Source organism: Salvia splendens, chromosome 5 (genome assembly GCF_004379255.2).
Source record: "Salvia splendens isolate huo1 chromosome 5, SspV2, whole genome shotgun sequence".
In the NCBI taxonomy this organism is placed as follows: domain Eukaryota; kingdom Viridiplantae; phylum Streptophyta; class Magnoliopsida; order Lamiales; family Lamiaceae; genus Salvia; species Salvia splendens.
This window is the reverse complement of record NC_056036.1, coordinates 15,674,275-15,700,934: the sequence shown is the minus strand read 5'-3', so window position 1 is coordinate 15,700,934 and position 26,660 is coordinate 15,674,275. Positions and strand designations below refer to the sequence as shown.

General features: G+C 39.5%; 1 protein-coding gene and 1 long non-coding RNA gene across 2 annotated transcripts; both read right to left on the bottom strand.

Moving 5' to 3' along the window:
* Positions 1-592: 592 nt before the first annotated feature.
* Positions 593-1,779, bottom strand: LOC121802133. Its single transcript, XR_006050742.1, has 2 exons — positions 1,195-1,779; positions 593-1,104 (listed from the first exon to the last, which is right to left on the bottom strand). It is a non-coding gene; the product is annotated as an uncharacterized LOC121802133 (long non-coding RNA).
* Positions 1,780-11,954: 10,175 nt separating this feature from the next.
* On the bottom strand, positions 11,955-13,493 carry LOC121805634 (arogenate dehydrogenase 2, chloroplastic-like). Its single transcript, XM_042205574.1, has one exon. The coding sequence runs from the start codon at positions 13,333-13,335 to the stop codon at positions 12,184-12,186; it is 1,152 nt and encodes a 383-aa protein (XP_042061508.1). The 5' UTR covers positions 13,336-13,493; the 3' UTR covers positions 11,955-12,183.
* Positions 13,494-26,660: the final 13,167 nt, after the last annotated feature.

Below are 26,660 nucleotides of genomic sequence, written 5' to 3'. Positions count from 1 at the left end.
TTTTTTAGTCATAAAATTACTTTTTTAATTGGGCTTCAAGTTAATTGGGGTATTGGGCTAATTGAGATGCATTTGAATGGTCTATCATACTTCAACACATGGATATCTTTACACTTTTAATTGAGCATATTTTACTTGACTCGGTATGCTGCAATAAAAAATAAAAATGCACATCTAGAACTTCGAAATGCATTAGTTGATCATTTGTGGGAAAATTTCTCAAATTAGCAGTCTTGAATTTTAGCTACTTTTTCTGTAACGTCCCACTTTTTGAACCCTAATTTTCGAACCCTAAGACGATTTCATTTATTTCTTTTAATGCCATGAATTAAATGACGAGTGGAATTGTTATGTGATTTCTTTGGTGACCTAATTTTGATTCGGAGTAATGATTGTGGATTGACCGAGTCAACTCCGTTGAATATGTAACTTGACTGTTTTGAATAATTGATGTGAGGTGAATTTATTTGTTTTCGAATAATTGATGATTTATTTTACAAGCTCGAATTTGGTGATGGTAAAATCACAATGTGAATTTAATTAAATCATTTCCTTGAGGATTATTTATTAGACTAAATTCCAACATATCTGATGAATTAAATAATTGATACAAGTCCAATCTAATAAAGAATAAATTGTGGGCTACAGTATTTAAATAAAATTTTAATAGGGTCTTGAGCCCAAACTAATACTTATTCAAATAATATCCCTAGCCCAATCCCAATTCCTTTTGAGCCCAAGACTCTAAATTCTTCCTTCCGCCATCAGAACCCTTCTCCTCACCCTTCACGTTGAATCCTCCTTTCTGCAATGAAACATCTTTTCAAATTTTAAAATTCAGTCAAAGCAATTAATCCCAAATTAATTGAGCAATCAAACACCAAAATTACTCCTTTCCCACTTTCAGAAAAATCGTATCCCACTTCGTGAATCTCTTCCAAATCTAGACCACCAATCAGCCTATAATTCCAATTATTATTAGAATCAGTTACCACAATTTCGTCTGCAATACACGGTATTTCTACCCCATTCTGCTCCTCCAACCGCCTTCTCTCAATTCTCAGCCGAAGGCAAAGTGTTGAAGCAAGAGTTTTGATTCCTCATCTGCAGAGAAACCAGTAATCCAAATACAGAGAGGAAGAAACAGAAGTCACTAAAAGCAAATCCATAGACCATCTATTGTTGAAGGTATACCTCATCCACCCAATTCCTATTCCATTCTTGTGCATCTCATGAAACCAGTAACCGAAGCAAATCGATAATTCGAACAAATCTAAACCAAAGAATCGAACTTTAATTCATGAAATCAAATTTAGAACTTAGCTTGCGGGGTTGGTCGAGGCGAATCGGGGCTGCCAAACAGAGGCCACGATGAAGTACCTTGGGACAGCAGCCTACGACGACGGCGAACAGCAGTGGTGACTGAAGGCTGCCGGCGGCGGAGCTCATCGGCGGTGTCACCGCACCACCATCTGATCTGACGGATTTTTTTAGAAAATTGGGTGTGTTCAATTTTGGGAATCTCGTTTTCGATGTTGTGTGAGAAAAAGGGATCGACGAGAGCTTGAAGGTGGGAGCTCTAATTCCTGTTCAATGTTGTGTTTTGATTTTGAGATAGCCGACGGAAATTCTCTCTGGAGAGAATGAGAGTTTTTCTTTGATACTATATATTTGAAGATTTTTATAAAAAAAAAGGGCATATGAGGGAGTATACGTGTGTTTTGGAATGGGATTGGAATGGGATGATTTTGCATCTTCGTTTTATTTCTCTAAAAGAGTTTACATATTTTAAAGTAAGGTGGAAGAGGGTACGTGTAAAAGTATTTTAAAGTAAGGTGGAAGAGGGTACGTGTAAAAGTATGATGAAGGGGAGTAGTCCTTATTTTCTTGTTTAATTATTCCTTAATATTTTGGTTGGGGCGTGAGCAGCTGAAATTAATCGAAAACATCTAAGCCTCTGATCGGGAAAAATTTATAATCTTGAATGAGGAAAATAATTGGAGACATAGGATGCATGCATTTTATTTACTTATTTGAAAAGGGTGTTGATTTATGTATTATCTAAATGCTAAAGGTGAATCCTCGCAAGCGAAAGGTGATACCAAGAGGAAGAAAATACTTGCGAATTAAGCAGTCGATGTGGGCTTTCTTTTAAATAAGGACGATGTCCTAAATATTTTATCGATGGGAGTGAAATTGCGTTTATCATGCCGTGATTTGATTTTTAACGTGCCTATCTGATGTGGCTTATGCCACTATTATTTAAATCGAATTCGGGTCCTCGTAGGGCCGCAAACCCTACTTGGATTAGTGTACACCTATGGTAGACCGTGTGCTAGCGTACGGGCTGGCCGGTCTAGTGACTTGGTTTGTGGCCACATTCCATGTCATGTATTGGCAGATATGGGTAACGTCTATGGGAAAATGACTGATCAGTCGACTTTTACAATGGGAAATGATTTTGAGTGCCTCGGGCCTTTCTAAAGCTAAACCCCGATGGTTACTTACGTATGGCATGATAAATAATAATTTTTTTATGAAAATGTTTTCGGCATAAGTCCACTGAGTATTTTTATAGTACTCAGCCCTGCATGTGTTTTCCTTATGTGCAGGTTGAGCGGCGACGAGCGGTTGGCGGTGTTGAGCAAATTAAACAAATTGATAGTATTGTCTTGAAACTCCGAGTGTCGTCGTGTCTTCACACATGACTTCACTCTTCTCTTGGATGCTTCCTGTTTTACTTATTTTTGGTTGATCTTGAAACTATTTTGATTTCCGTTTAGAATCTAAAGGCATGATATGTTTTTGAGTACGTTGAACCCTTGTTATTTTGAATATCAATGATGATAATTGTTTTCTCTATTTGGTCTATCTGTCAAAACGTCACCCTGACCCTTTTCCTTTTGATTATTGTTCATTAATTACCTTGGTCAAACACCTTTTATAAAACCCTAGTCCCTTTTCTTTGATTGCATATAAGTCCTGTTAGGTCGCGATCGCCGCATTTAATAACCCTAAAGGGCGGTCGTGACATTTTCTGTGTTGTCCTATGTTTGATATAATCATGATGTCTTGAATGTATTTTAATTTATGTTTGAATGTTATTATAGTACGTTTGATGTAATATAATTTAAAGCTAGTGTATATTTTATTGAATGCATAATATATTTAATATATATATATATATATATATATATATATATATAATTATAAATAATTGTATCAAATTATTTAATTATATTTGGAAAATTATTGACAAAGTGGTGTGGGATGAATGTGTAATTTAAATAAATATGTAGTTAAGATTGAAAAAGTAAAAAAAGTAGGTGAATATGGAATATTCTTTTGGGTTTTGAGTTTGGTGTAAATGGTTGAAGTAGAATTACTGTTTGATGTGACAGAACTGGAAAAATGGGTTTGAGTTTGGTGTAAATGGTTGGAGATGGCCTTAGTGTTATATCTGCTTCTTGCTAATTATGGTAATCTTCATCTTCATTGACACTAATTAGTCTGTGGCGTGACAGATTTGTTTATAGTATTCATTTGTCAGTTTGTAAAGAAACAAAAGATTGTAACGTTGTTGCATGTGCTCATGGGAATATAACGCAAAACAACAGTTCTGGTGAAAACCCATTAAAGCAAGGCAGTTAATATTTGTTGTTTCACTTTCAAAAGGATATTAATATGATAGTGATTTTGAATTATTTAGTAAAAAATAATTTACTGAGGTCCTAAAATTTCAGATTTTCTTTTGCTACATAACCGGAAAGTAGGCTCAGAAATCCTAGTAATTGTCGTTTGGATAATGGAAAAGGGAAAGATATAATAAGATGGTACATCTCGAATTGGATTAATTTCTTAGAACTACATGATAATAGGTAGGGATGTCAATGTAACCCGCAACCTGTGGGCTGGCCCGAATAGCCCGTCAAATTTATAGGGTTAAGGTCGAAAATTTATAGCCCAATAAAATTAAAACCTGATTAGCCCGCACCCGATTAACCCGCAACCCGTTAGGGCCAGGCCTGAAAACCCGATGGACTGGCCCGAAAACCCGATAAAATTTCTATTATTCTATTTTTTACTTCTAATTCGACACTTCATTGATTAATTTTATAATATACTAGATAACTAAAAAATAACTTTCAATTTTATATTAAATATGAAAATTATATATTGAATTTTTATTAATACAATAATTGATAAATAAATTAAAAACTTCGAATTCACTTAAAGAATATTTAAATTTCTAAAACATGCATTAAAATTTCACGAAATATCTAAAATATTAGTATTTCATCATATTTATGATTGAGTTTAATCACAAATATTAGTATTTCATCATATTTATGATTGAGTTTAAGCATATATCTCAAATGTGGAGTGATCAATTGTAGATTAGGAGATCTAGCGGTTGAAATAATGTAATATGGATTATATTTTAAATTTAAAAAAATATTAAATAAACTTAAAGGGTATTAATGTCAATTCTCTCTCATCAAAATCATCTTAAATTTTTAAATTTACGTAACTCTCTCGATTTAAATTATTTTTTTGCACAAAAAATATATCAAATTAAAGATATTTTTATAAGGATTCCAACGATATCTCAATTGCATATGTTCCGACGATGTTCGGGTGATGAAATTTAATAAATTATATTTCAATTTTCGTACATGTTAATAAGCAGCTTTTATCAACAAATGCAAAAAAATCTCAATATAGTGTATGCAAAATCTCAATATAATATATGTAAAATATCAATAAAAATATGTTGATATTATCTTTTACTTATGTTGATATTCTCGTATCATATTGTTGATATTTGTAATACACTATGTTGATATAAAAAAACACCCACGAAAATTATCATATGATAACATAATGACGATATTACCCTTTTGTTGATATTTTGTCTACTATTTATTGAAATTTGTGAGTTTTAATCTCATCCAAAATCTAAGGGCGTAGATTTAGTCTTAGTTTTGGATTATGGTGTTATAAGCATTAGAAGAAGACCCTATCTCAAATTTATCATAATTAAATATTTTACATTTTATAAATATAATTAATTTTCATCATGATTTATTGGATTGATCGCATGTTAATTTTATCGGTAGCAACCCGATCAACCCGCTGGGCTAGCCCGAAACCCGAGCTTTTAAGGTTATGGTTGAACTTTTATAACCCGAAAGAAATCACAACCCGACTAGCCCGCACCCGATTGACCCGCAACCAGAGTAGGGTTGGCCCGAAACCCGATGGGCCGACCCGATTGACATCCCTAATAATAGGTAGGAAAAATTCTATTTTTGGTAATGCATGTTAATGGAATTCCATTTTAATGAAGGGTTTTAGTTGTATTCTGACTCAGGGAGTGACGCATAACCGTTATGCGTCGTTAATAGAGAGACGCATAACCATCATGTGTCGTTATTTAGTGACGCATAAGCATTATGCGTCTTTAAAGATGCAACACAGATGTGCGTCTTTCTTAAATGACGCATAACACTTATGCGTCTTTTCCTAACGACGCATAACACTTATGTGTCTTCCGTCGGGTTTTAAAACAGGCAGAAGGCTTCGCAGCACAGAGCAGAAGCAGCGAACCAAGCGAACAAACCGGCAGAAATCGTCTAGGGTCGACTTCATCCGACGAATCCCAGCAATTTCCGGTGAATTTCCATCATTTTCAAACATATTCCGGTAATTGTTCTTCAATTTGGGTAAATACATCCTTTATTGCGTAATTTGTGCAGGTTTTCCGTAATTTAGAAAAATTAGGGTTTATGAAGAAATTGATGGATTTTTGGTCGATTTTTATTGTTTTGTTGCGTATTTGTGTATTTCATATGCATATAATTCAATGGGTAGAAGTAAGTGATTCAGTTTTTGTAATTGCGCCCCTTTTGTTGCCTATTTGAATCTTGATTATGTTTTCAAATTGGAATATAGCTTGTCGTTTTCAATTGAAGTTGCAATTTAGTTAGATTGTTGAGTTTTTATGATAAAAAATTGAATCTTGGTTATGTTTTACAATATATTTCAAAAAAAAATTGGGTGAATGTTTTGAAGTATATGGCATCTGCAAGTTCCGAAGAACAGTTATGTTATGGACCTGAGGATCCATCATTACTCTTTCATCAAAACGAACACATTTCTCAGTATTGTGATAGGATGCTACATAATGCCGGACATTTGTGTAAAAGTCACCACCGTGGGAGGAAGGGCGCTGATTGGGCTCTTCGTGCGACGAACCATACTGATGTGATGGAGTATCCAACTTCGCAACGGCGAAATGTGGTCATGCCGCCACGCCCACCAACTTCTCTTCATCATGGACTGCCGAGTGTCCGGACGGGTGGGCACGGGAATACATGGCAGCATAGGTTGTCGCAGCCGCAGCAGCCGCAACCTGAGTATGTAGTACCAGAGCCCTCGAATCCGGAATACGATCCCCTAGGTCGGTCTGTCTACCCAGGGTCACATTCTCAGTTGAGTGGTGCAAGCCACGAGCCCTCGTAATGGGGAGCACGATCATCATGTGATTCATTCTTTGGCGGTGGGTCTGATTGGGATGCAGCTCTAGCAGGACGTAATCCATACTTCCAGAATTATCAATATGTGGATCCTGTGGGGGAAGAAGAGGGCGGGGAAGAAGATGATGAAGTAGTATTTCAACCCCCGACCGAGGGATCCTCACGACCAATGACTCAACTTATTTTAACACAAGAAAATTCCTGCAAGTGTACGGGGCTAGTGTAGCATAAAGTAAGCAAGAGTATCGTATCCCACAGAGACAAATTGTATAAACTCAAGTACCACGGACCGACGTTAACTACTATCTAGACAAATCAAAAGGTTTGGTTTTGGTACGTAACTATTAAACATAAACAAAGTAAAATAAGAGACAAAAGATCAAGTTTAAATAAGAGAACGAGGTAGAGCTTTGGATCCGACTACAATACCCACAATGTAAACCAACTCAACAACTTTGATTACCCGTTGAAGTCTCTAGGATTAGTAGGAAATCGCTATTCTAGGCTAAGCCCCCTCTCGAGTGCACTCAACCCGTTGATTAACTATTAATATTGAAGTCTCCTTCTAATACTTCACAATTAACTCCTATACCCAAAAGATTCAAGTCCTCACTCTAGAATTCCTTCTCTCGAATGCAAATTATCTAGGTGTTGTTCATTCTTTTATCAATCCTAATTAGGTATCTCTCGATTACTCAAAACTAGGTCAATATATCCAATTGGTAGCTAGGCAATTGAATTGAAAGGCACAAGAATGAAACAAAATAATCACAAGAGCATAGGTAATCAAAAGCTATTGAATCAATCACAAGTATTCATTGTAGTCTTCACCAAAACTCTACAAAGGATTTAGCTACTCATATCCAACTCAAAAACATAAGAATAATCCATAGTCATTGAATTAAACATGAAAACCAATGAAAATACTCCCAAGGATGGATTGAATGGCAATTAGTCTTCGTCTTCAATCTTGTTGAAGATTGGGACTCCTTGTCTCACAAATCCGCTCTCAAAACCTTCAAGAACTGTTGTTGGGCGTGTATGGTGTGTTTGGGCACGAAAACCTAGGTCTCCTTTTATACCCGGGGCGGAAATATTCAATCTCGCAGAACACATCGCCCGGCCGGGCGATTTTAAGTCGCCAAAACGCCCGGTCGGGCGAACTTTCTGGAGTTCGCGACCAAAACGCCCGGTCGGGCGTTTTCCCCTTAAAAATCGCCCGGTCGGGCGTTTTCTCTGGAATCCTCCAAAAGCATTGTCTTCGTCTTCGAAAGGGCTTTGCGTGAGTATCTTGCACGCCCCCATCGGAGTCCGGATGAGAGAGTTATGGCTATTATACGAAAGTCGCGCATTGAAGCGCGCCCGGTCAGGCGATTCTTCCTTCAAGCTCGCTTTCAAGTCATTTTCACCTGTTTTAGCTCCAAACACTTGACAAACTCGTCAAACACTTATGTAGTGGATAATGGATGTAAACTCAAGTAGTATGCTACAAAAACACTGAAATGTTCACGTTAAACATCCAAAATACTTGCTAAACCACGAGTTTATCAACCAACTGTGAAGAGTTCATCGAGTAAGATTGGGAAGGCTATGCACAATGTATTCATGGGATTTTCAACAAGGAAGAACAAAGGGAAAGCTCCAACAAAGTTCACGCCTTCGGGGAAATAGGTTTTGGTCATATGTTGGTATTTGTTTATATTGAAACAGGTTTTGGTCATATGTTGGTATTTGTTTATATTGAAACAGATTTTGGTCATATGTTGATATTTGAACATTGTTGATGGGTTGAAACAGGTTTCGGGCATATGTTGGTATTTGTTTATATTGACACAGGTTTTGGTCACATATTTAAGGTGAAACAATATTCATCTGACATAACAACCGTCAACAAAAGTCAATAAAAATCATAATAACTGTCATAATACAAATCATAATAACTTTCGACAACATCTCACAAATGTTGATACATAAACAAAGTAACTGTCAAATAAGATCCATCAAATATGCCCCAACACAAATATCAACATCATACATCATCGAAGTCATGCCCTCTGTTGTCAGCAGTTCCTGCGATTCAACAAAAATGTCAATACAAAACATTACAGATCTCCAATACACAACTCAATAGCAAATATATACCACGAAGTTACTGAACAGCACCGGCTGAGCAATTTCTTCGGTCATGCCCCTCTATCCCGCAATTTCTGCAACGACGGAGAGTTCTCAGTTCATCTTCCTTGCGGACATCCATTTGATTAAGTATCCTCTTTCTTCTAACTCGGCCACGCGTTCTAGGAATCAACTGCTGAGGGGTGATGCGCAATTTCCATGAAGGTTCAACCCAATAATCTTCGTGTCTTGGTGCATCAAATGAAATTTGACCATAGTATTGTGATCTCCATGTACCTAGGTAGTAGCACTCATCTATCGCGTGACCTCTGTCTCTAGCAACCGCACAAGCATGCGAACAAGGAATTCTCCACATCTGCCACTTACCACAACTGCAACTCGAATCCAAATACTTGACTATTTGAACATTGTTTCCCTTTGACACTCATTTTTCTATTCTTCCTCGAGTTCGGACATGGTACTTCCCTGTATCTCGGTCAATGACAGTAATGTAATGTTTTCGTCCTTTTGAGTCATTCTTAGCAAGTCTGTCCCTCGCCCATGGGGTTAACTCACCTTCGGTGTATTCTATTGTTGTCTTCTTCTGCACCCACCATTGTACCGTCCTCCAAAATGTCAAATCAATCAACGCTCTAATAGGCAACTCTCTCACACCCCTCAACACGTTGTTGTAGCACTCCGACATGTTTATTGTGGACACCCCCACCTGAGTCCACCATCGTAGCACAGTGACCAACATTCTTTTGTAATCCTATTGAGCATTCGAACATCACCACTACTAACATCATATAGTGCCCGACGTCCTCTGCCAAATTTACGTTCCTGAGTACTGACCTCCAACTTCCATATAATGGCCTTCACATTGGGGCCCTTGTGCTTCTTCAATACATTTGCCCTCACATGGAGCAAACAAAATTTGTGGTGTATCTGCGGGGCCCTTGTCATGATTTCAGACTCCATTGCATTCAAGATTCCTTTATGCCTATCTGATATAATGCACAACTCCCTCTCGTATTTCACCACATGAGTTCTTACATGATCCAAAAACCACGACCAACTGTCGTTGGTTTCTTCATCCACCACAGCATATGCAATAGGCAAGCATGTCTTGTTAGCATTAAAACCACAAGCAACAAGCAACTTACCTTTAAATCTTCCTCGGAGGTGAGTCCCGTCTACTGTTAACACCGGTGCGGCCTTCTGGAACGCATGTATTGCAGGCCCAAATGCCCAGAAAACATAGTTGAACACCATTGAACGCCTCTGACTCAACAGCTCGTTGTGCTTCCATTCTACAATTGTGCCCAGATTCTGTGACTGGAGTTCAAACATGTAGCTTGGAAACTGCCTAAATGATTCCTCCCTTCCACCATATACAAACTCTATAGCATTTCTCTTTGCATACCATGCCTTCTTATAACTGATTAACACAACAAATATGTCTTGAACATCAGCTATTATTGAGAAGACCTTGAAATCGGCACATTGTCGCACATGATGTCGAATCAACAGGGCAATCATTGCCGATGAAAAGTTAGCATGATCTCTGTTAGCACGATGGCCTACACAAGTATGTCGATTCTTCCACTTCCTAACTTCCCACATATCGTCATGCGACCTTTGTGTAACTGAAACCTCCCACATACATTCCCTCGCCTTTTCTGCGTCGGTGGTGCTGATGATGCTTGCCCCTGTTGCTGTCGTTCCTGCTGGAAATTTGCATACGGCATGCCACCTTCTTAATTTGCTCTCGACGACCTTAAACTGTTTTTTATTCCACAAACTCCACATAGTTATAGCAGTCTTCACATGTAGCTTGGAATCAAATTGTGTTCCCAACACAATCCGATGCGGCTCTTTCTCATCCCAATACAAAATGATGTGTTCATTATCAACAACATCATCAGATACTCCAGACGGACGACTTGGTAATTCACGAAAGAATCTAAACCCCCTAGGATTGTATTCCGAAAGTGGTTGTTCACCTTGCATAACAGGTTTACATGCTACTATCTCATCATCAGAACTACCATCAACATCATCAGCACCATCACCATCACTGAGATCGGGGTCTGGCTCTCTCTCAGATAGTGGCGCTGGCTCATCATGATCATCTGCAACATGTACCTCATCATTCAATCCACCACCAACATCAACAACATCTACAACATCTCTCTGCTCATTCGTACTATGATAAAAGCTCATATGCTCCACCCTCGCAGATGATCCAATACCACAGTCAAAGCTCATTTGTTCAACCCTCGCAGATGATCCAATACCATAATCAACAACTGGTGGGATTTCTGAACTCCTCACAGATGAATACTCAACAAATAATTCAATACACCCACTTGAATTTTGAGCATTGTTGAACAAAAACATCACACTTTCATCATTGAATATCACAGAACATGTATAACTCATACCGGAAGCAAAGACTATACATTGTCTCCATAATAATTCAATTGTGTGTTGGTTCATATCTATTGTCATCGCATCACAGATCATTGCTACCAATTCAGAATAAGAAACACATGAATTTAATATGATGGAGCTCCTCGCACGAGGTGGTTCATAACCAATACCCATATGTGGTAGTTGAACTACTCTACTACCCCAATACAAACTCGCAAATACTTGCATGATTTCTGCATCAAAAACATTTAAAAAAACAACAATTATGGACATTTTTCCTACAAGCCCTAATTTAATAAATTGGGTAAAACTAACAAATGAAATCAAAATAAACATGAATAATGATGAATGTACCTAAATTGAAGAACAATTACTGGATCTTATGGAGAAAACATTGGAAATCACCGGAAATCGCCGAAAATCGCCGACACCCGAGAGAGGAAATTTTGTGCGCTGCTTCTGCCTTCTGTGGGCTGTTAAACATGACTGAAAGACGCATAAGAGTTATGCGTCATTACACTAAGACACATAATGGTTATGCGTCTTTATCGACGCATAATGGTTGTGCGTCATTATCCAAAGACGCATAAGGGTTGTGCGTTTCATTAATAAATACGCATACCGGTTATGCGTCACTCCCTAAGTCGGAAGACAACTACACTCTTTCATTAAAATGGAATTTTATTACTAGCCTAGAACAAAAATAGAAAGAACTCGTAATAGGTATTGTGAGCTAGCAAGCATTAATCTCTCGTTAATCACCACACATTGTGAATCTCTAATAATGGGTATTTCATCTATAATTGAGATGTGAGAAGTTATTTTACAATTCTAGTTTTGCAAATGAAAGATTGAAGAAACAAGCAATTATTGAACTAGAGATTCCACTTTCAACTTATCAAGAGTCTTAACATTGGAAATCAGACCTTTTTTTCTTTTCAAGCTATACATCGCATTCGATCATTTCAAAATATCAATTGCTCCATAGTTGTGTTACCCAAAGTTACAAAATTCAATCAGCTCATATCATACAATAATTAGAAACACAATAATTTCAATCATCGATGTTAACAAGACGCCCAATTGCAAATCCAGCCTAATTATTGTTGTTGGCAACGGCCTCCGATTGAGATGGCAACAACGGAGGAGTCCCATTCTTGGGCAATTTGGCCAGCATCGGCCTCCGGTGGCCGGCCTCCTCCGACTTCCCAAACAACTGCTTCCTCAACACCTCGTGCAAGTGGCCGAACAGCTCTTTCTTCAACGCCTCAAACGCCAAATCCAACCTCTCTAGCTGCTCCATGGCGTTCTTATTATACATAAAGAGGCCGTAGTATAGGTCGAAACTGTCGCTGGCAGTGTTCTCCACCAAATTCAGCAGCGTCTCGTAGCCCTTGGTGTTGATCGGAGTGCTCTCGAGCTGCAGCTTCTCCAGAATCCTCCCCATCGTATGCGTGATGAACTGCGACCCTGCGGCGTACTTATCGTGCTCCGCGCAGCTCATCTCCACCATCGCGCAACCTTCCTTTTTGAATATATCTAAGAACGCCTCGACGCGGTTGATTCGGGAGTCCTCGTTCCCGATCCTGACCTTATCGAAGACGAATGGGAGATTCTGCCACGTCAGCTTCCCGCTCTCCGGGCCGAACATCGGGTGCGTGCAGAGGATGTCGAAATGGTGGGGGAGGATTTGGAGGAAGATGTTTTTGGGGAATTCCTTGACGGAGAGCACGTCGACGAAGAGCGTGTTGCGGCGGAGGCGCTGGAGGGGGAGGGAGCGGAGGACGGACTCGGTGGAGATGACGGATGTGCAGAGGAGGATCACGTCGGGGTGCTGCTCGCAGAGGTCGTGCGGATCGGGGAAGAAGGCGGCGCCGAGAGACTGCGCGACGGCGTGGTAATTCGACCGGGAGTGGGCGAACACGGTGTGGCCTTGCCGGATGAAGGCCTTCGCCAGGAATTGGCCGAAGTTTCCGAACCCTACCACGGCGATTTTGAGCTTGCTGGACGGGCTGAAGCGGTTGAAGAGGTACGCCTCGTAGTCGTACGGCTGCGCGGCGTCGATCGCGCGGATGCAGTGGAGGCGGCGGCGGTGGAGGCGGGAGGGTGGGAGCTGCTGCGGCGGCGAGGGAGACGAGGAGAGAGACAATTGATCGGAATGGTGGTGGTGGTGAGAGAGGAGGACAGATGTACGTGGAGAAGTGGCTGCGGCGGCGGGTTGAAATTGAATGGAAGAGAAGGAAACCATGGGTGCGGAATTATTAGGGAATGAGAAGAGTAGTTGTATGTTGTATGTATATATAATGTATTGGCGGATGGAGGTGGTAGATTGAGAGGAGAGGAGAGGGTGTTTGGTGGGGCGGCGACGAACAAGTCGTGCCCATTTTCAGCCTTGGTAGTTGAGCTCTCTCTATTTTTCTCTTGGATGTTTCTATATTATCACCTTTTATTTTGTTTTTATTTTGTTCTCTTAGAGTGTCCACTATAAGGCGGACACGCCCAATAGCCCCGCCCCAGTTTTTGTCAATAGCCCCAATTTTGTTGTCCATAGCCCCAAAATTTTGTGTCCGCCATTATGGTGGACACCTCCAATAGCCCTAAAATTTTATAATCAACTTTTATTTTATAATATTTCAAGTAATTATGAACAACTTTATCGGGCTATACGTAATTAGAAGAAGCCGACTATACGAATTAAAAATAAAAATAAAAATAAAAATAAAAATAAAAATAAAAATAAAAATAAAAATAAAAATAAAAATAAAAATAAAAATAAAATACAAATTAAAATTAAAATTAGGATTACACACTAAATTATATTTAAAATTAAAATCACACACTACACTGAATCTAGTACAAATCACTATCAAGTTTACACAACGCCACCACCTCCCCTACGTGCCCACACTTCTTCAATCAAATCGGCCTGCATTGTGTTATGTGATGTGGTCCTGCGCATATCAGCGAAGCGTTGGATCAAATATTCATTGCTCCGTGGTACGCCCATCTGGATCGGCGCGGAGGCGACACCGTGACTTGTACTTGCACCCTCTTCCGGCGCCCATCGCTCTGCCGCAAATCCTTCATCTTCTATTATCATATTATGCAATATGATGCAGGCTAACATAATATTCGCGACATCATCTTCGTGCCAAACTCGTGCCGGACACCGTATAATAGCCCACCGCGATTGGAGGACACCAAAAGCCCGCTCAACGTCCTTCCTAGCACTCTTTTGTTTGTGCGCAAAATATTGTTTCTTCGGTCCTACCGGTTGGCGGACAGTCTTCACGAATACGGGCCACCGCGGATATATTCCATCTGCCAAATAGTAGCCCCTACTGTACTGCGTACCGTTGGCTACGAAGCTGATTTCTGGCCCCTCCCCCCGGCACTCCTCGTTGAAGAGAGGCGACGACTGAAGAATATTGATGTCGTTGTTCGAACCTGCCACGCCGAAATACGCATGCCAGATCTTCAGTCGGTAGTCCGCAACGGCTTCCAGTATCATCGTTGGATGTTTGCTTTTGAATCTAGTAGTGAACTGGCCTTTCCATGCCACGGGGCAGTTCCTCCACTCCCAATGCATGCAATCGATGCTTCCTAACATTCCTGGGAAGCCGTGCATATCAAGTAGGCGCTGACACTCATCCGGGTTGGGCTTCCGTAGAAACTCCCCACCGAAAATTTCCCGGATCCCCTTACAGAACTGCCTAAGCACCGTGAGGCCAGTAGTCTCACCCATCTATAGGTATTCATCGAACATGTCCGCTGGTCCGGCGTAGGCAAGCTGTCGGATTGCAGCGGTGCACTTCTGTTGTGTGGACAGCCCGATCCGGCCAGCCGCATCACGCCGGAGGGTGAAGCACCGGTAACGCTCAGCCAAATTCGTCGCTATATAATTGAACAGCCGCTGCGACATCCTGAATCTCCGGCGGAATATCTCGGGTGGATAACGGGGGTTATCCACGAAGTAATCATCCATTAAACGTTGGTGAGCACCGACGTGGTCTCGTGGGATTGTCCGCCGATGAGTAATGGTGCGAGGGATCGGCCTGGTGTTGCACCTGTTGAATCAGAGCATTCCAGTTGTCTCTCCACAAATTGTTCATTTCCGACCCCAAATTGTAGTGAGAGAAATTTGTATAGATGTTGTGTTTGAATGGTGTGAAAATAATGAATGGAGTGGGGTGTATTTATAGGTGAATTGAAGTGAAAAAAAAAAAGCGCATGCAACCGCCGCGGCTAATGTCTCCACTATAGGCGTCGCGCCTATAGGCGCGGCTATAGCACCCTCGCCGCACACACGGCTATCGCGCGTCCGCCGCATCTCGCCCCACTCGCCGCGTCCACCCCCGCGGCGGACACCCTTCCCACTATAACCCGCCCCGCTTCCGCCCCGCTTCCGCCCCGCTTTTTCCCCAAACGCGGCTATAGCCGCGCCTCATTATAGTGGACACTCTTACTAGACTTAGATCTCCATACTCCAACAATGGTGCACCACCCCCACACTAAAATAAATTAATCCCATTATCACTTATATGTTTATAAGATTATTTTATTTTATTATAAGTATTGGAGTAGGAATGTTTCATCATTGTTGGAGTAAGAGATCCGCTGCTAGACATGAGAGGACATCAATAAATTGGGCACTATGCAAAAATAGTACCTCATCCGTCCCAACTAAGTTGAGACGTATTCTTTTTTTGATGCCCCAATTAAATTAAGTTATTTCCTTTTTTAACAAAAAAAATCACTCTTATTTTATTTCATCACATATTTTACTCTCTCTTTATCTTTCCTACTTTTCAACACAATTTATTAATCTCCGTTCCCAAATATTTTGTATCAACTTAGTTGGGACGGAGGGGGTAGTTACCTCCTTCCTAATTAAATTGGGTCACTTCTTTTGGACACCAAGAAGATTAAAAAAATTATGTTGAATGAGTTATGATGATAAAATAATATAGGAGAAATATGATAGAGTAAACTAGAGTTGAGTAGAGTAAAGTGACTAAATGTTTTATTTTTTTATTAAAAAAGAAAATGGCTTAATTTTGTTGGAGCGTTTGACACTTTGATTTTACATGGTTTTAGAGGGTAGTTTTACTTGGTTTTGATCATATATCATGTACTTTGATACATGGTTATAGCTACTTCTTTATTATGTTGGTATTTTGGCCATTTTGTGAAGAATGTGTAGAAAAATGTATAAAATATGTAGATGTGCAGCAGCTTTGGTTCGAGACAGTTTTTATGGAGATTTTGAGGTCCGATTAGCCCATAATGCATACCATTCTCTTCGTCTTTGAAAAAGCTTCGCGTGTATATCTTAAACATCTCAATCGGAGTTCGGTAGAAGAAGTTATGGTTGTTTTACAGAGACTGTGCGGAGCAGTGACATAGCTGGCGACCAGCCAAGTTCGAGTGCAAACGAACCTGGCGACCCGCCAGTATAGCACAGGAAAAACGTTGTAGGCAGCTGGCCACTCGCCAGCTTCGATACACACCGAACCTGGCGACCCACCAGCTTCGTCGAACAGCTTATTTCGCGCCCAACACAACTTTTACGCCTCCTACCCCAAAAATACCAGTTTTTCACCTCGAAAGAAGAGAAGAACAAGCAGAGGACGAGTATTCATCGCAAGATTGAAGACGAGGCCTCCAATCCGCCCAATCCAATTCTAGGAGTTCATATTTTAGTTTTAGTTTTGTTCAAACAATGTTTTTGAATATTTCTTTGAATATTTTTTTTAACTTTTGTGTTAAACATGAGTAGCTAAATCCTCCGTAGAGTTCTACGGGGGAGATACAATGATTCTTATGTTTAATTAATTTTCTTTTCTTATGCCTTGGCTTATGTGGTTATTTTAATTTCTTCTGTGATTATACATTTATTTGACTGATCACTTTATAAATGCATGTGGATTTTACTACAAGAACTGAGAAGTGAGTAGTTTAATTTGAAAGAGAAGAAATTGTCGTCTTTGCCAATATAATCGAGAGATTTGAGCCTTTGAATGAAGCTAAATATCTTAGGAGCTATTAGGGGTTGTTGACTTAGTTCTAGGAAGGAGACTTCGGTTCTAGATAGCAATCTACAAATTAAATGCTTCGAGAGAATATATAGTTTTACCTTAGTGATAGCTTAATAACCATTGAGACCCTTTGTTGGCATAGTTTGGAAATTAGTTGAGCATAGGATAGTTGTTACCGATCTCGTAGGATTCTACATTCCTCATCCTTGATCTACATCCGTTCTCTTTTATTTTCTTTCAGTTCTCTCGTTGTTTTTAATTGCTTTTACTTTGCTTTTAAGTAGATTTAGAAAAACAAAACCCTCCGATTCATGTAGATAGTAATTGAGGTTGGTTCGTGGTACTTAAGTTGAGCGTTCCAAAAAGAAATATGACTCAACTTAGTTAGGACGGAGAGAATATCAACTTTTTTAATCTACCGACATTTTTTCAATCAAATACTAATAAATGATACACTTTTAACTTCGACGGTAATTCATTTTATAAAAATATTTTTTTTCTATTTTACCAATAAATATCTTGGTGAAATTCATTTTTCAGTACTACTTTAATTATTAATAGTTTTTTTTTTTTATCAATTATTATACATTAAAACTTATACTGCTTTTATGTTAAAAGCAGTACTATATTGCAAATCTAGATATTCTCAACACTAGAAAAAACTAAAACCACTTAATGAAAGCAAATCAACTAAATGTGCGTCCATCAAAACAACTAAAAACACTAGTAATTAAGCATATGTATAAATTTAGTATAAATGTGTATAAAGAGTGTTACATATGGGTGAATGTGAATATTAAGCAATTAGCTCTAACAAAAAGGTAGGTCGATGGGATATCCTATTCAAAGAGTATCCGTTTTAGTAAAAATGTGAATATTAAGCAATTAGCTCTAACAAAAAAGTAGGTCGATGGGATATAAAATTATGTTCAAAACATTTTAGTAATGAACTTTATTTTATCACAAGTGGAAAAGTTCCTAATTCCACTAGTCACTAAATATCTTGCAAACTGCAATAATAATAATAATAAACATATTAGCATACAATATACAACCAATCACAATTTTCCTCTTTAATTAATTCATCCAGCACGTTATACTTATTTAAATAAACATAAAACACCAGCTCTGTAAAGGACCAAGGACAGAGAACCCATCATATTTATTAATAAAAAAAAACCATAAAACATTAGTACGAGTATAAGCTACATGATTAACCCAAGTTGGTCCATTACCAATAACGACAAAAACAATCCGTCGTTATTAATTGTTATAAAAATTGATCAAATGAAGCGTCACATTAGCTTTTCCGTTTTACCATTGCACTATAATAACTCATTATTCTACTCACCTTAACCTTCTGTCAGTAATAAAAACCTTTACCTTGTGTCACCTTTTCTTCACAAGAAAAGGCGTAATTATATATGATGGGTTCTCTGTCCTTGGTCCTTTAGATTGGCTAAAAACCTAATCTATCTATGTTACCTTTACCTTGTGTCAGTAATAAAAACCATTACCTTGTGTCAGTAGGTGAATTTATATTTTCAGCCAATCTATATTTAACGTCCGACGTTGACCGCATCCATTTAGGTGTCAAATTCTGTATTCTTTTTAGAGTGATGCTAAATGGCCATAACGTGGCCGGCCATAAAGAGTTAATTTAATCTATTTATATGTGTAAAAAAATTAGAATTATCGATATAAACTTATATGTGTGTGAATGAACTTGTGAGTTGATACTTATCTTTGAATTCCATTACGTAAAACACATTAATATCACGAATTACTGTATACGTTGAGCAACAATCAAGAAATGACAGTAGTAATAAGTTGAGCAAAAACTACGAAAGAGCAACACTAACATGTTGAGCAACATATAATGAAGATGATATAAAAGTAAAATCAAGTAGTATTAAACCAAAAATTTGAAAAAAAATCAATTTTTTTTGTTATTTAATTAATTTATGGCTGGCCATAATGTGGCCGCATAGCATTGTTCTTCTTTTTATCCGGTAATTTTAACTACCCAAATATAAGGGAAGAATGGTTGTTACTAAGGGTGTGTTCACTTTCGTAGATATAGCAAGAATTGAGGTTAATTATTTGGAAATCCTTGCGTTCACCTTCACAGTTTTATAACTTGTTGGCCCTAGAAAAAGCCTAGGCCCGCACTATTTAGCCTTGAATTAGCCAATTTAAAAACTCTACTCTAAGGTGGTTTTTAAATCTAGTGAAGCTGCTTATATCCAGAATTGAAGGCAAAAATACCATTTTACCCCCCTCATTTTCATTCCACCCACACAAAATTAGTAGAGGTCACTTTCCCCCAATTTTCCCCAACCTGAAAATCCCTTCAGCTCTAGCTCCGCTGTCCCGTCGGTGGAAGTTGTACTACATTTTGCGCCAAGGTCGATCGATAGAGGTGAGCATTTCATCTCTATCTCCTTTCGTCAAAATTCCAAAAAAATCAGAAACCACGTGATAAACTCGGATTTTAACTGTTTTATTGGACATTAAACATGATCTTTTGTGTGCTTTCATTGCATTATCTTAGATTTTATGGCCATATTTCACTATAAATGTACTTTGATGAGTTTATATAGTGTTTGAAGTTAAAATAGGTAAAAAAAAAGGGTCAAAATGAGCCAAGACGAGACTGTGGTCTGCTTCAAACGTTAATCTGCCTATCAATATGGGGTCCAAATCCTATTTTGAGACTACCATTGTCTTCATCATCGAAAGAGCTTCGCGTGGGTATCTTAAACACCTCAATCGGAGCTCTGTAGAAGAAGTAATGGTCGCTTTACAAGCACTGCGCTGTCTAGAAAATCTCACTCGGCCGGGTGAATTGTTACCCTATAATTCCACCCGGCCGGGTGTCTCAAATTGAGCGCTGGAAGATCAGAAACTGGTCAAAAATCATCACCCGGCCGGGTGATTTTTACCTTTTATAATTCCACCCGGTCGGGTACGTTGTTTTGGCGTATTTTTATGCCAAAAACGCGCTTTTTTGATGGGGATTAAAAGAAGAAAAACGCGAGGGTTGCAGTGGACGAGATTCATTCTACACCTACCACCTCCAGCACTCACACACACCCCCAAGCATACCTTTGAGAGAGAGAATTGAAGATTGAAGACTTCCAATCGAGAGATTGAAGCTTCACTCCATAGATCGATCTCATAGGAGTCTTAGTATCTTTACTTCATGTATTTGTTGAATTCTTTTGTTTTGAACATGGTTTTCTCTATGAACATGAGTAGCTAAACATCTCTTGTAGAATTCTTGGTGATGATGAACTGATTTCATAGTTTTTATCCGATTGATTTTGTTCTTGCCTTGCTCTTGTAGTTATTTGATTATTCTAGGGTTTATTCCTTTCAATTGCTTGATCACCAATTGCTTGTGTAGGACTAATTAGATTAATCGGGAGATGAAATAATTAATCTGGAAATAAGAATAATGCACACCTTAATACAATAGAACTCGAGAGAGTTGAGGTTTTGAGTGAGGTCATTGACCTAATCGAGCTTTTGGGAGTTAGGAGTTTAGGATTAGAAGGAGACTTCGATCCTAGCCCCTAATCTACAGGTTTCTCACCTCAGGAGGAGGTTTAATCTATAATTGTGGTCGGATTAGTAACTCTAGAGACACCAAAAGGTAAGGCAAATCGATTGGATAAGAGCTTGGAATTGTGCATCGGATCTTTGAGTTCTGCAATTTTCTCCATATTATCTTTCCACATCCTTTTCACACCGTGTTTCCTTGTTCTTAATTGTTACTTGCTTACTATATGCTTTTATTAGTTGTTAGAACAAACCAAACTTTTCTTGATTGTCTAGATAGTAGTTGATTGTTCGTGGTAGTTAAGTTGATACAAAATTGTCTTTGAGGGATACGATACTCTTGCTTACTAATTGCTACACTAGCCCCGTACACTTGCGGGTATCACTTGTGTTAAAATAAGATGAGTCAAGTTTTTGGCGCCGTTGCCGGAGACAATTGTGTGTCATTATAGCTTAATATCATGATAATAATTGAGATTACTAATCTAGATTTTACTCGCTTTATTTGTACTTTTTATTTTGAGTTCTCTAATAGATGTGTTTCCTTGTTCAGGTTGTATGCACACGCATTCTAAAGGTCCACCTTTAGAGCCTATCGATCCCGAGATCGAAGCATCCAACAAAAGGAGGAACGCGCAGAGAAGGTTAAACCAAAGGATTCGGGTTTCTTCACCCGCTCATAGGCGTCTACCTTCTCCTATCCAGAGAACTCCATCACCCAGTCCATCTCCACTTCCGTCACCTATACAGTACGAGCCTCATTCTCCAATTCTAATGGAGAACGGAGGGGAGAACAACAATGAGGATAATCATGAGAACAACAACGAGGATCCTGTCATTCGTCAACTCCGTCTGCAATTGGCCAACATGCAGAGGCAATTGGATGAGCAGAACGTGAGGCCAGTGCCCGTACAAAATTAGTTTGACTACAGACAGGTTACTAATCCACCAGTCAACAATGTGGGGATATCGGCCAACAGCTTTGAATTGAGACCGGGGTTGATAGACAGAGCAGAAGCAAACGCATTTGGTGGAACAGGCTCAGAAGATGCCAACAAGCACCTCACCAAGTTCATACAAATCAGCAACACAGTGAAGGCGAACGGGGTCACAGATGAGCAAGTCCGTCTCAGATTATTCCCATTCTCCTTGAAAGACGATGCAAGGGACTGGTATGACAGCATGGGTCCTAACTCTGTGCCCACATGGGATGCAATGGTGGAGCTGTTCTTGGAGAAATACTATCCACCTAGCGAGGCACTCAAACGCCAAGCAGAGGTCATTCAATATAAGATGCAAACTCAGGAGAACATTCTGGAGGCCTGGAAAAGGTTCAAGCAGTTGATGAGAAGATGCCCCAACCACGGGTTAAGCCCGTGGCAACAAATCCTAACCTTCTACAGGGCAGGCACGCTGGAGGCAATGCGCGAATTGAACATGAGCGCCGGAGGATCTCTCTTGAAGTTGGGAGAAGCTGAAGCACTTGAGGTGATTGAGAGAGTGGCTTCAAATGATGAGGGATGGAGAAACGATAGAAGCAAATCCTATAGGGTAGCATCCACCTCCGATTTTGATAGGATGGATACAATGTCCAAGCAGCTGGACTTCCTAACTGACATGCTTGGGTATATGGGAACAAGGCAGGTTGGGACTGAGATGCAACAAGGAGTCGAAGATGTAACCTACGTTCACCAAGGCGGCAATAACAGAAATTTCAACAATTACCACCCCATCCAAGGAGGAGGCAATTACAACCACTATGAGAACAAGGTGCATCCCAACTTGTCCTACGGGAACCCAAATAATGCCTTGCAACCACCACCCGGATTCCAGGTATCAGATGGCCAAATCATAGAACCGAAGAAGGATGAGCTGAAATATGTGTTAATGGCTTTTATGAAACAAACGGGAGAGTGCATGAAAGACTCCAACAAAAGGCTAGTGCAGGTTGAAGCTAATGTGAATGACTTGAATATTCACATGAAGAGCATCGATAACCAGGTGAGCCAGATTTCACAGGCTGTGTGTATTCAGCATCAACCAGGCCAATTCCCTTCACACACGGTTGTAAATCCTAAAGACTGTAAGGATTGCAAAGCCATCATTCTGAGAAGTGGAAAGAGCTATGAAGGCCCAACCATGCCTGCAGAGAAGGAGAAAATCTCTCAAGAGGAGATAGTTGTAGAAGAGGTGGTGGAAGAAGAAGAAGAATCGGTAGAAGAGGTGCCGCCTCCCAAGGTAAGCACCGTGATACCTGCACCCCCTGCTGAGGTTAAGATCCCATTTCCACAGCGCGTGCAGAAGAAGAAACTAGATGATCACTTCTCTAGGTTTCTTGACATATTCAGAAAAGTGCACATTAACATCCCACTGATTGAGGCACTACAGCAGATGCCGAAGTATGGGATGTTTCTGAAGGAGGTGATAGCCCAGAAGACCAGTTGGGGGCAGGTAGACACAATTAATCTAACTGAAAATTGCAGTGCTCTGCTGCAAAGGAAACTGCCTACCAAGCTGAAGGATCCTGGAAGTTTCACTGTCGACTGCCTCATTGGGGGCTATAAGGTGCAGAATGCTCTCTGCGATCTAGGTGCGAGTATTAATATAATGCCACTATCAGTGTTCAGGCAACTGAACATCGGTACTTTGAAGCCCACCTCAGCCACACTACAGATGGCAGACAGATTTGTCGCGTATCCAGAGGGCATCGTGGAAGACCTACTGATTAAGGTCGGGGAATTTATTTTTCCCATCGATTTTATGGTCTTGGACATGGAAGAAGACAAGGGAGTCCCCCTACTGCTAGGACGCCCCTTCCTTGCCACTGCTGAGGCAAATATAAACGTGAAAAATAGAGAGTTGACAATCTTCATGGGAGAAGCATGGATGGAAGAACTGAGGAGTGCAAAGTGGTGCAAAGTGGTGCGTCTGAAGCACCAAGTGATTACTGAAGAAGGAGGATCGAGTGCAGTCAGAAAAGTGAAGCAGGAGGACTTTTATGAGCTTCACATGGAGATGATGGCTTCCACTAACTCGGAGCCAATAGCATGGATTGATGCAGACCATAGTCGCCCTTCACCGGTGCACTCGGTGATCATTACTGAACCCCCTAGGATGGGGGGTAAAATACCAACTGCTGCCAAGGGAAGAAAGACAATTGCTCCAACACTAAAGGAGCCTATCCCGAGAGAGCCTGAAAAGTGGTGGCTCACCAAGACTTGGAACGATCTATTTCCTCATGGAGGAGGATCCAAACGATCATCTGGAGGCAACTCTGGGATGAAAGGAGATCTCGGTTGACATTTAGAGACGTTGGGCACACGACGGTAAAAAGTTGCTCTACCATGGGAGGCAACCCATGGAAGGTATCTTTTATTATTTTATGTATTTCTTTTGGTGTGGTTGCTAAGTAAGCATCACCTCTCCACCAATCTTTCAAACTTATTTCTTTGAGTAGCTTTGAATAAGTTTGGGGGTGATATGGTGGATGGTGAAGTTTACTGCTTTTATTGTTTTTTTTTTTGTTATTTTTTTAGTAGATTTTTAATTTTTTTAGGATTTTTAGTTGAGGATGAATAACCTCCCTTGGATGAACTTGAATGGGGGGTGGAGAACAATAGAGTTAAATTCTGGCATATGTGTTGGATGAGTTGCTTATGATGCTTAAAATTCTTCGAAAACTTGTTGATACTTCTAAGCATGCTTGTATGTTCTATTGTGAGCTGATCAAAGTGAATTGCTCGTTGCCTTGTCCATTGTCTATACCTAGTGAGATTTGAGCCTATATTTTTAAAATGTGTGATTTATAGTCAATATGTTATATGTTTCTAGAACTTGCTCGCGATCTTCCTTGAGTCTACATAGTGAATATAGAGATAGGAAGTGACGTTAGGCCATCCATTCTAGCCTATTAAGACCTTCACCCTAATATACAAATTATATGAGAATTCCTTGCTAGCCAAGTTTGAGCCTAAAAAACCTTTTTCTTTGATAGCTAATCAATGGGGGATATGTACCTAAAAAGATAAGTTCGGGGGAAGAGTTGTGATTTGGTAAAAGAGTTGAGTTGAAAATCTTGGTAAGATGGATGTATACCTGATTATTGAAAAAGGAGTTGTCCTAAAATAAAAATAAAAATAATTTGGTGGTATAAGCTAGGAAAAGCCTAGAGGAGTTATAAGCTAGACGAAGTCTAGAAGTACGAAAAAAGCCAAGTTTGGAGGAAAATTGGTAGATGGGAATAGTCTATTAGACTACTGAGGAGTTGATATGATTAAGGGTTGAAGTATTGTAGTTCTTCGGGATTATGAGTCACTTAAGCCAAATATTCCTCACCTAACCAAAAAACCTACATTACAACCAAAATGTAAGACCTTTCAGATCCTTGAACTATAGTCACAACATAGTAGAGGAGAGGTTAAATTTCGAGCAAGCTTATGGTAAACTATGCATACTTGATTGATCTGAGAGCTATTTCTTGCCTATACACTTTTGAGAGTAAGTGGTTACACATACATATACATATCTTGTGAGAGGCAATTTGACAAGGTTGCATACGTGAAAGTAACTCGAAGCAGTGATCAGTTTGATGTGCTTGTGTGTGAAGTCGTTGATACATGATACATTTTTATATACTAAGTGAATTATGATATCCGACTTATATGCACGAGTTTATATTTAGTTGTCTTCTGTCTCTTGTTTGAGGACAAACAAGTGATTAAGTTTGGGGGAGTTGATAAACTCGGATTTTAACTGTTTTATTGGACATTAAACATGATCTTTTGTGTGCTTTTATTGCATTATCTTAGATTTTATGGCCATATTTCACTATAAATGTGCTTTGATGAGTTTATCTAGTGTTTGAAGTTAAAATAAGTAAAAAAGGGTCAAAATGAGCCAAGACGAGACTGGGGTCTGCTTCAAACGTTAATCTGCCTATCAAGATGGGGTCCAAATCCTATTTTGAGACTACCATTGTCTTCATCATCGAAAGAGCTTCACGTGGGTATCTTAAACACCTCAATCGGAGCTCTGTAGAAGAAGTAATGGTCGTTTTACAAGCACTGCGCTGTCTAGAAAATCTCACTCGGCCGGGTGAATTGTTACCCTATAATTCCACCCGGCCGGGTGTCTCAAATTGAGCGCTGGAAGATCAGAAACTGGTCAAAAATCATCACCCGGCGGGGTGATTTTTACCTTTTATAATTCCACCCGGTCGGGTACGTTGTTTTGGCGTATTTTTATGCCAAAAACGCGCTTTTTTGATGGGGATTAAAAGAAGAAAAGAGCGAGGGTTGCAGTGGACGAGATTCATTCTACACCTACCGCCTCCAGCACTCACACACACCCCCAAGCATACCTTTGAGAGAGAGAATTGAAGATTGAAGACTTCCAATCGAGAGATTGAAGCTTCACTCCTTAGATCGATCTCACAGGAGTCTTAGTATCTTTACTTCATGTATTTGTTGAATTCTTTTGTTTTGAACATGGTTTTCTCTATGAACATGAGTAGCTAAATATCTCTTGTAGAATTCTTGGTGATGATGCACTGATTTCATAGTTTTTATACGATTGATTTTGTTCTTGCCTTGCTCTTGTAGTTATTTGATTATTCTTGGGTTTATTCCTTTCAATTGCTTGATCACCAATTGCTTGTGTAGGACTAATTAGATTAATCGGAAGATGAAATAATTAATCTGGAAATAAGAATAATGCACACCTTAATACAATAGAACTCGAGAGAGTTGAGGTTTTGAGTGAGGTCATTGACCTAATCGAGCTTTTGGGAGTTAGGAGTTTAGGATTAGAAGGGGACTTCGATCCTAACCCCTAATCTACAGGTTTCTCACCTCAGGAGGAGGTTTAATCTATAATTGTGGTCGGCTTAGTAACTCTAGAGACACCAAAAGGTAAGGCAAATCGATTGGATAAGAGCTTGGAATTGTTCATCGGATCCTTGAGTTCTGCAATT

Coding starts and splice junctions, on each gene's coding strand:
- LOC121805634 (XM_042205574.1), bottom strand. CDS start 13,335: ATGGTTTCCTTCTCTTCCATTCAATTTCAACCCGCCGCCGCAGCCACT.